Below are 9842 nucleotides of genomic sequence, written 5' to 3'. Positions count from 1 at the left end.
CTGGTTGCCATTTCCTTCTCCAATGCATGAAAGTGAAAAGTGAAAGTGAAGTTGCTCAGTCGTGTCCGACTCTTAGCGACCCCACAGACTGCAGCCTACCAGGCTCCTCTGTCCATGGGATTTTCCAGGCAAGAGTACTGGAGTGGGGTGCCATTGCCTTCTCCGAATTTACTTTACCTAAAATTAATTGATTGTAAATGTTAATTACATCCAAAAAACACCTTCAGAGCAATATATCAACCAGTATTTGATCAAAACAAGTCAGTGATGATTGCTTTTATTTATTAGTATAATACTTTTCCACAAAAAAATACACTAAGTACAATCAATAGAAAAAGTGATACTTTGACCTTACCATTTTAAACACAGGCAATTTTCTCCATACAAATTTCTAGTTAAAGGATACCATACAAAGTAAGTCTGAATTGCAGGCCATGTTTGCTTTGGGAATATATATGAAGCAAGAGGAATGGAGAGGGAACATCTCCTATAATGCATGTGTAACCATACCATTTTTTACATATTTTAAAGCACTATGGTGTTTTGCCTTTATTTTGCCCCTAAAGGATTTTGTTGTTGTTGTATCTTTGCTTGAATTTCAATTTGAGTGAAAAGTAGTCATGAGTCCCAGGATGATTGAAAACTTGGTAAAGAAATTGGTTCAAAAGAAGAACTGTCTAAAAAATGGCTCTCTCCTGCCCATTTTCCATCAACCATTATCTACTGTCACCACCTTCAATTACAAGGTTTCCTTGGGGAGAACCAAGGATAAAAAAGAAAAAGCAAACTTTTTCTACTTTGTATTTTATGTACAGACCACATTTATTTACTTTCGAGTCAGTGTTGATTATGTAAATTCCCTTTCTTTGTTCAACTGCAGCAGTTCATCAAAGGATAGGTATAGACAGGCAGGCCCAGGAACCTGCATTGTTATAAGCTCCTCATAGACTTCTCTAACAAAAACTAATGTTTGAGAACCATTGCCTTAAGGTATAAGGTATAATAGGAGACCATTCATCCAGGTGGTTTGTTCTCTGTCACATTTCCCAGTCCTTTCCCTTCCAACTGCTAGTGTTTGCAAAGGAAAGACAAATTAATGCTATTTTCATGAGCATACTATCATTGTGAGGGCAAAACAGATTTTTTGAAAAAAACCGACATAACCAAATAAAAATCCTTTTTTTCCCTCAATTATCCAATTGTTCACTCTCTCCAATAAACAGTTGATTCCAAGCAGACCACAAATCAGACAATTTCTGGATATTCAGATTGAAGACATTCATCAGAGGCCCTCATGAATGGTTGTCAGATTTTGGCAAACCTGATCAGAGAAAGGAGAAAACAAATTCATCATTTATCCACATACACAAGAAATGCAGTATCTACTTGAATTACTGCATGAGTGACTGTGTGTATGTGTAGGCACACACAGACACACACACACACACACACAAACACAGCTACCTTAAATAATCAGAACTAGGACAGGGGAGCCCCAGGTCTTTCCTTCCTACTCCCAGTTCTCAGTTCTCTCTCTTTCCTGGGACAGGCTACAGGGCTTTTTGTCCCTAAACCCAGCTTGGTACTTAGTTAACTACTATTTTATATTGTCCTTCTTTTCTCCCCATCCCTTCTAGGATAGAAATCCCTACAGAGTAACAAGTGAGTTTTCCCTGTATTTCTACTCCCTAAAGTTGATTGGAGGCTTCCCAGGTAGCTCAGTGGTAGAGTCCCCCTGCCAATTCAGGGGATGTAGGTTCTATCCCTGGGTAGGGAAGATCCCCTGGAGTAGGAAATGGCAACCCACTCCAGTAGTCTTGCCTGGAGAATCCCATGGACAGACAAGCCTGGAGAGCTGCAATCCATGGGGTCGCAAAGAACTTAGCAACTAAACAATAACAAAATTGATTCACTCATTCACCAACTATATAAACATCCATTCCTGCATGGGAAAGTAGGAAAAGAGATGTTACCCATTTTGCTACTATGACGTCATAAATGCAAAACGGACCCTTCTGATGCTAACTTGTTTTTGGTGACATGGGTACCTCTGATGACCTTCATTGGAAAGGAGGCCTTTGAGCCAATGGTGAGCAGTACAGACAGTCCCCAAACTCAAAGACTTTAAACAAGAAGGCAGTTGAGTAAGAACTGCATAATGTTATGAAGAGAGATGTAACTTGAGAAGTATAAAATGTTAAAAAAAAAACGGCATGCTATCTATCTAACTATGTGCAGTGCAGGACAGGTATGGAAGGGCTGCTCCAGGATGTTGGACCAAGTACAGCACTTGTCCTCACCTCCCTCAGATTCTTATCCTTGGTTCTTAGAGGAAACTTATGAGTCACTCTTGACTCTTGATGCTAATAATCATGTCTTTGGCTGATTGGTTTCTGGATATGTTTATATGTAAGGAAGAGAGTTGCAAAATCTTTAATGTACAGGCTCAGAGCTCTTGGCTCTAAAGGAAGTACTTTAAGAAATGATGCAGCAAATACATTCAATGAATATTTATGGAGTACAGTACCTACTCTTTTCAAGGCATCAGATACGGAAATGAAGTCAATAGTCCTTGTTTTCAGATCTTGACTGCAAGAGTGTGTGGATATGAGGTCGGAAGGGTGGGAAACAGGGTAAAAAAAAAAAAAAAAAAACAGAGAGGGAAGGAGAGAAAAACAAGTTGAAGTGTGTATACAAGTAATCAAAGAAGTGATCTTGTTCCATAAATGAAACTATGGATGAGAATGTTTAAAATGGAAGTATCATCCTGGTCTTGATATAATTTCTTTTAGGAGGAGCACAGAACAGTGGGCGATGTCCTTAAAGCAACAGATGACAACCCCTGCAGCTCAGACACTGGCTGATCCATCCATCCTTCCCTGCCCACCCTCCTCATCTCTCCTGGTCTGGCCAAACATCGCCCCAGGTAGTCCCACAGCCTCTGTGCTAACTCTACACTTGCACTTATTGACTTAAAAACACAACTTCACCTTGCCCTTCACAAGTCCTTCTAACTAGACTCAAATCTTGAGGCCTTGGCATCGTAACCCTGGCACTCAGCAACGGTGTCTGACCCTTGGCAGAGGCTCCGTAAACGTCTGCTGAGCACCTAGCTCAGCGCAGAACACATTGTGAGTTCTAAATGAAGATAATGTTAGGTTAAGCAATGCCACTTTAGAAATCAAGGGATAAAGGTTTTTACAGACCATCTTTCCAAAACTTTCTTAGTTAATGTGCAAAGAAGTATCTGAAGAGGTGATTAAAAATAAAGAGCCCCTCCCCCACAAATTTGGATTCAGAAGTCTGGAATTGGAATCCATACAACTGGTTTCAAATAAACTACCCAGCTGATTCTAGAGCAGATGTCCCCAGTGCTGTGCTTTGAGAAACTCTGCCCTCATTACAGAGCTTTCTAATAAGATGACACTTGTTCTGATTAATTGTACATATTCATCTTGAAACCCAAAGAAAATGGATTTATACAATGTACACCATCTGACATTTCTGTGAGCTGGGTTACAAAACAACTCTGCCGTTGAGTCTTTTGTTCAGACATTATATGTTAGTCCAGTCCAGCCTGCACCAAAAGCTGAGCACCCATGCACATTGACAGTTAACCTCGTGTGAGGTGGGCCTGTGTGCAGCCCCATAGCTAGAAGGAGAAAATTGGGTATCTCAGGAAGGTTTTATTTTATTTTACTTCTTTTAAATTTTTGCCCATGCCATGTGGCATGTGGGATCTTAATTCCCCAACTGGACCACCAGGTAAGTCCCTCTTAGGAAGATTTCAAACAAATGTCACTAATTTAATGAATTTGAGCCAATTCTGGGAGATAGTGGAGGACAGAGGAGCCCTGTGTGCTTCAGTCCATGGGATTGCAGAGAGTCAGACACAACTTAGTGACTGAACAGCAACAACATTAATTTTCAAGGGCTAAAGAATAAGGATTTCTCTGGTGACCTCAGGACCCAATTTTCTACCTATCAGGTTAGACAAAACTTAGCTCTACCAACGCCTGTCCCTAGAAACCTGGAATGCCAGGAAATGAAGGAAAACATTGCTCAGGGTGTCAGTAAATCAATATTGGCTGGAGTCCAAAACAAAATAAATCTTTGCTAAGCCCCACTGTGATTTCAGAGTTAAATACAAGGATTTCATAAATAGGGCAACAGAGTATCAAGAGCGAAGGCCAGTAAACTAATTTGAATTACAGACCTCAGCCTCCAAGCTCTGGGACTTTGCCTCTGAGAGCCATATTGAAGTGAAGGTAATTAAGACAATCCGTCTTGCAAGGGGAGGGCGCTTTGGAGACTGTTTGAGATTCTGTGAGCGTCTCACCCAGACCCCAGTAACCTTTTGAAATATGCTGAACCATGCAGTCAGTATACAGGGGGATCGTTAAGTGGGTGAGAGATGGTGGAGAAATCAGTTTGTAACTGAGATCATTTCATGGGCAGTTTGCCAGCTCTTTAGGAAACTTTAAGATAAAGCCCTTTTAATATGAGGTATTTGTGAAGTACAGAGCTATATAATCTATAAAATCCCTTCAAAGACTATTTAAAAAAATTCAAAACTCATATTATTTCCTAAGTTTTGTTGCCTTAAAAATTAATTCTATCTATTTTGGTATAAGTATTTAGGAGACAAGTTGGTAATAGAAATTATTCTTCAGGACAGAGTCAGGACTTTTCCTGCATGTAGTCATTGCCATCCATTGCTCAGCAGAAAGCTTTCTCAGATGTCAGATTATGGTTATCTTTGTACAAACGAGGATAACACAAGAAATACTTACCAAGTGCCCGTGGTGGCTTTGAAATAGTTGGCAAGGCTGAAAAAGGATGACTTGACAACATCTTGGAGGAGAAAGAGAAAATATTTTTATTATTATTTTTTCAATTTTGAGAAAATATTTTTAAATGCCTCAAACTGGAATAAAATACGGGAATCAGAGCAGTGATGTGGGAAATGGTTACTTACAAGCAATGATTATCACCAAGGAACACGAGAAGACACTGGCTATGATTCCTCCCAGAAACCACCTGAAACAGCAGGATTGCTCAGGCTTAACAAACTGATTATATATTTCCAACACATGAGATGTTCTTTTAGACTCGCTATAGACGAATGAATTTAGGATATACTATAGAACGACAGTAATTCAAACAGTGCAGCATTGGCAAAAGGATAGAAATATAGCTGAATGGACAAGAATAGAAAGCCCAGAAATAGATACAAGTTAAGTGATTTTTTTTTTAATGTTTAAAAATTGTATTTATCTATTTTTGGCTGTGTTGGGTCTTCATGGCCCTGTGGTTTTTTCTGTAGCTGTGACGAGTGGGGTCTGCTCTTCATCGTGGTTTGTGGGTTTCTCGGTGCTATAGGTTTCTTGCTGTGGAGCGTGGGCTCTAGTGTGCAGGGGGGCTTCGGGAGTTGTGGCACATGGGCTCAAGAGTTGCGGTTCCTCGGCTCTAGAACACAGACTCGGTAGCTGTGGCTCAGGGGCTTAGTTGCTCCGAGGCACGTGGGACCTTCTTGGACCAGGGATGAAACTTGTGTTTCCTGCATTGGCAGGTGGCTCCTTTACCACCAAACCACCGGAAAAGCCCAAGTTAAGTGATTTTTAACACAAGTGCAAAAGCAATGCAATGGAGAAAGGAGACTCTTTTCAACAAATGCTGCCGAGTTGTTTGGACATGCAGAAGCATGAAACTCCACATAGACATCACACCTTAACATAAAACTCCACTCAAAATGAGTCATAGACCGAAATGTAAGCCACAAAAGTGTGAAACTTCTAGAAAAAAAACAAAGGAGAAAATTTGTATGCTTAAGCTTTCATAACCTTGACAAATGAGGGTGTTACACTTTCAGGTTTTTGTCAATCTAATGGATGATGGTATCACGGAGTGGATTTTTTTTCTTTTTAAAGAATAATATCTTCATAGTTTTGTGCTCAAAATATGAATATTGAAAGATATTACAAATAAGTACAAAGGCAAAAGGAAAATATCATGAAAAAAATCCCACCACCCTGAAGCATTATTAAAATCTGACAAATATCCTTTCAGACATCTCTTTATAGGCACTTTAAAAACTTCAAAAATTGAGCTTTCTACATATAAACTGCCAAAATCTCCAAACTCCAACACTGCTGACCTGCTACCAAAACATATATGGGGAAACTTCAGGCACTCAAATTAAGGCTAAAATAATTCATCAAAGATTTTTAATTGCTGCCTGCCTATGCAAGAGAAATAGTTTAGAGTTTGAATTCAGGCAAATTAACTGCCTGCTTAAAAAAAAAAATCAGTACAGGTGTACCTTGAAGATATTGCAGTTTCAAAGACCACTGAAATAAAGTGAATATCATAATAAAGCAAATCATGTGTATATTTTGGTTTCCCAGTGCATATAAAAATTATGTTTACACTATACTGTAAACTGTTAAGTATTCAATAACATTGTATCTTAAAAAAATGTATATACCTTAATCTTTTTTTATGGAGAGACACTGCCTTTTATTTATTTATTTTTTTTCTAGATGAGTTTGTGTTTATTTATTTATTTATTGATTTTACTTTATAATATTGTATTGGTTTTGCCATACATCAACATGAATCTGCCACGGGTGTACACGTGTTCCCAATCCTGAACCCCCCCTCCCACTTCCCTCCCCATACCATCCCTCTGGGTCATCCCAGTGCACCAGTCCCAAGCTTCCTTATACCTTAATTTAAAAAGACTTTATTGCTGAAAAAAAAATGAGCTTTAACAAATGTACATTAAAGCATATAAAGGTTTTTTAGTGTTATTTTAAAAACAAAAACCCTGTAATCACCCAAATCAAGAAATAAAATATTTCTAACACCTCATAATTTTTCCTGTATTGATCCTTCCTACTTTACCCTCCCAAATTAACTACTATGCCTACATCTATAGGAACTGATTGGTTTTGCCTTTTCTTGAATTTTTTGTGTATACACTTGTGTCTGTCGTCTTTCACTTACATCATATTTCTGAGGTTCATCCACGCTATTGCCCATAGGAAGAGTGCTTTTTTGAAAAAAAAACAAAATCACTTAACTAAACTTTTTACTTTAGAATAACTAGATACGCAGAGAAGTTGCAAAAAAATAATATAGGGGGTCCTCAAATATCCCTTATCCATCTTCCCCTGTCATTAGCATCTTGCAATACATGGTACCTTTGTCATAATTAAAAGGAACCAACACTGGTACCTCCCTAATAACTCAACTCCACACTTCATTTGAACTTTACGGCTTTTCCCTAATTGATCCATTTTCCAGCATCTTACATAGGATATCACATGAGATTTAGTCATATGTCTCCTTAGTTTGGGCTGTGACAATTTCTCAGACTCTCCACAGTTTTGATGACTTTGACAGTTTTGAGGCGTACTGGTCAGATAATGTGGAGTGTCCCTCAAGGTGGGTTTTTCCTGTGATTGGGATTCCCTGGTGGCTCAATGGGAAAGCATCCACCTGCAATGCAGGAGACACAGGTTAGATATCTGGGTTGGGAAGATCCCCCGGAGAAGCGAATGGCAACTCACTCCAGAATTCTTGCCTGGAACATTACATGCATAGTGGAGCCTGGCAGGCTACAGTCCCTGGGGTCAAAAGAGTCAGACGTGACTTAGCTTCTAGACTACCATAACCACCATGTTCAGACTGGGGTTTAGAAGACCCTAGAGGTGAAATGCCATTCTTACCATATCAAGGTAGTGTTTGTCAGGCTTCTCAACTGTCAAGTTTCCTTTTCCTCCTCTATCCAAACACTATTCTTTGGAATCGAGTTTCCAAAGGCAGTCAAGTTCTCCTCTTAAGGGGGAAGTTTCTACATAAATTAACCTAAGAGGAACATTCCATTAATAGTCCTGTGAAATAAAGAAAAGTCTCCATGATCAGCTAAGTTTGGGAAAAGCTAAGTTAAGCAAAGCTGAACAGGTTTCTTCACCATGTTATTTCACTGAGCCTTTATCATGCTAATGTACACCGTGATTTCCCCCAACTTGGGATATATAATACAGAATTCTGCAACATTATTTTTAACTACAGGACTGCCCCCCACCCCTTTTTGTTCATTTGGTCCCATTATGATCTAAAAATACTTTCCAAACCTCATAATTATCTGGGAAGCTGTTTTAAAGTGCGGATTCTCACTAGATCTAAATTGGTATCTCCAGGGATGGGATCCAGGACTTTGTATTTAAAAATATAACTCTCCCAAGTGATGTGAGGCACTTGACCATCAAAAGGAAGGACTTGAGGAGAAGCAGCACGCACTAACCGGAGCGCAAGGACCACAAGACCCCAGGGTGTATCATTCATTCCCGTTTCATTGGTTCAACAAGTATCGATGAGGCCCTAGCACAGTATCTCTGTTCTCAAGGGAACTTACAATCTTGTAGGGAGAGATAGAGCATTAACTTTTAAACCCGCGAACATAGACTAGGTCAGGTCATGATAAATGCTCTGGAGAAAAGCCAAGCGAGATGTGCGTGATAGAGAATGGTATTCTGTCTATCTACGGTTGTCAGGGAAGGGCTCTCTGCCGATGTGACATTTAAACAGATAACCAGAAAGAAGTAAGGGCACAAGTTATTGTTTCTCCAGGGAAAAAAGACTGTAGTAGGCAGAATATATAGCAAGTGCAAAGGCCTTGAGGCCCAAGTGGGCTTAGCACAGAAGGGACTTGATGACTGCCCTGGAGACTTGGGTAAGAAAAGAATAGGAAGGACACGCTGGACAGAGGGTAGAACAGAAACATGCCTATAATCAGCCAAGAGCATTATGTCCTCTGAGATGCTGAGAAGACATTTTATGTGAGGTTATGAAAATATAATGGGAAAGATGGAGTCCCAGTGGGAACTCCAAGTGCCCTAGTGGGGATGTCATATGCCCTTGAACTCCATGTAGGGTGACTTAGATTATATCTGTAACAAGGGGTCACTGAGGATTTAAGCAAAGGATAATGCATGGTACAAATCCAATTTCTAGCAAGATCCACTGCCTTTGGTGTGTTTTGTGAGATAATGGGAAGAGGGAGGTAGTAGATAAAAAGCCAATGGACAGAAAAATGGACAAATCTTAACCGCAGAGCTACCTAAAATGCTTTGTGGAATAAGGCAAGGAAATCATCAATCAATTACAGCTTCATTAATTATGAAACACCACTGCATGAACATAAAAAGCTAAATTACCTTGCACAGGCAGAAATGATTAAGCATGCAGCAAGCAGAATTGCTTGAAAGGAGACCTCTCGTAACAAACTGGTTTCTAACAGGAAAAATAAAAAATAAATGAATTAGAAATCATTGTTGATTAAGTAGTCTTGGAACAACAAAATCATACTAAAACTTTTTTTTGATACACCAAAAAAAAAAAATGTTTTTAAATGTGTGTCAGTTCAAGTAATTTGTCCTAAGTAATATGATTAAGAGCTTCGCTGGTGCTCAGCAGAAAAGAATCTGCGTACAATGTGGGAGCTGTAGGAGATGTAGGTTTGAACCCTGGTTCAGGAAGATCCCCTGGAGAAGGTCATGGCAACCCACTCCAATATTCTTGCCTGGAAAATCCCATGGACAGAGGAGCCTGGCGGGCTGCAGTCCACAGGGTCACAAAGAGTTGGACACCATTGAAGTGACATGGCACGGCATGGCAATAAGATCAAATTATCAAATGCTGTCTAGGGCCTTTCATTAGAAATTTTCTGAAAATTATCAGTTTTTTCCTAACACTTAAAACATAAGCGATTGTACCACATAGACAGTTTGGAGCTTGCCTTTTACCTCAGTGTTGGCAAAAGGCTTTGTAGACTT

General features: G+C 39.5%; 1 protein-coding gene across 4 annotated transcripts in view; it reads right to left on the bottom strand.

Annotated features, from left to right (window-relative positions):
• Nucleotides 1-261: 261 nt before the first annotated feature.
• Nucleotides 262-9842, bottom strand: part of TMEM71 (transmembrane protein 71) — a 30020-nt gene continuing 20439 nt past the window's right edge. For 2 of the 4 annotated variants that reach the window (XM_027560812.1, XM_027560813.1), the window contains exons 7-11: nt 9225-9300; nt 4979-5040; nt 4794-4854; nt 2532-2589; nt 262-1321 (exon numbers count right to left, since the gene is read on the bottom strand). In XM_027560812.1, coding sequence (XP_027416613.1) covers nt 1283-1321; nt 2532-2589; nt 4794-4854; nt 4979-5040; nt 9225-9300 — 296 coding nt within the window. In that variant the 3' untranslated portion in view covers nt 262-1282. Of the gene's footprint in view, nt 1322-2527; nt 2590-4793; nt 4855-4978; nt 5041-9224; nt 9301-9842 lie in introns of all 4 variants that reach the window. The other 2 variants (XM_027560814.1, XM_027560815.1) reach the window with 2 other exon arrangements.

This window comes from Bos indicus x Bos taurus, chromosome 14 (assembly GCF_003369695.1).
Source record: "Bos indicus x Bos taurus breed Angus x Brahman F1 hybrid chromosome 14, Bos_hybrid_MaternalHap_v2.0, whole genome shotgun sequence".
Lineage (NCBI taxonomy): Eukaryota > Metazoa > Chordata > Mammalia > Artiodactyla > Bovidae > Bos > Bos indicus x Bos taurus.
This window is presented reverse-complemented; position numbering and strand designations above follow the sequence as displayed.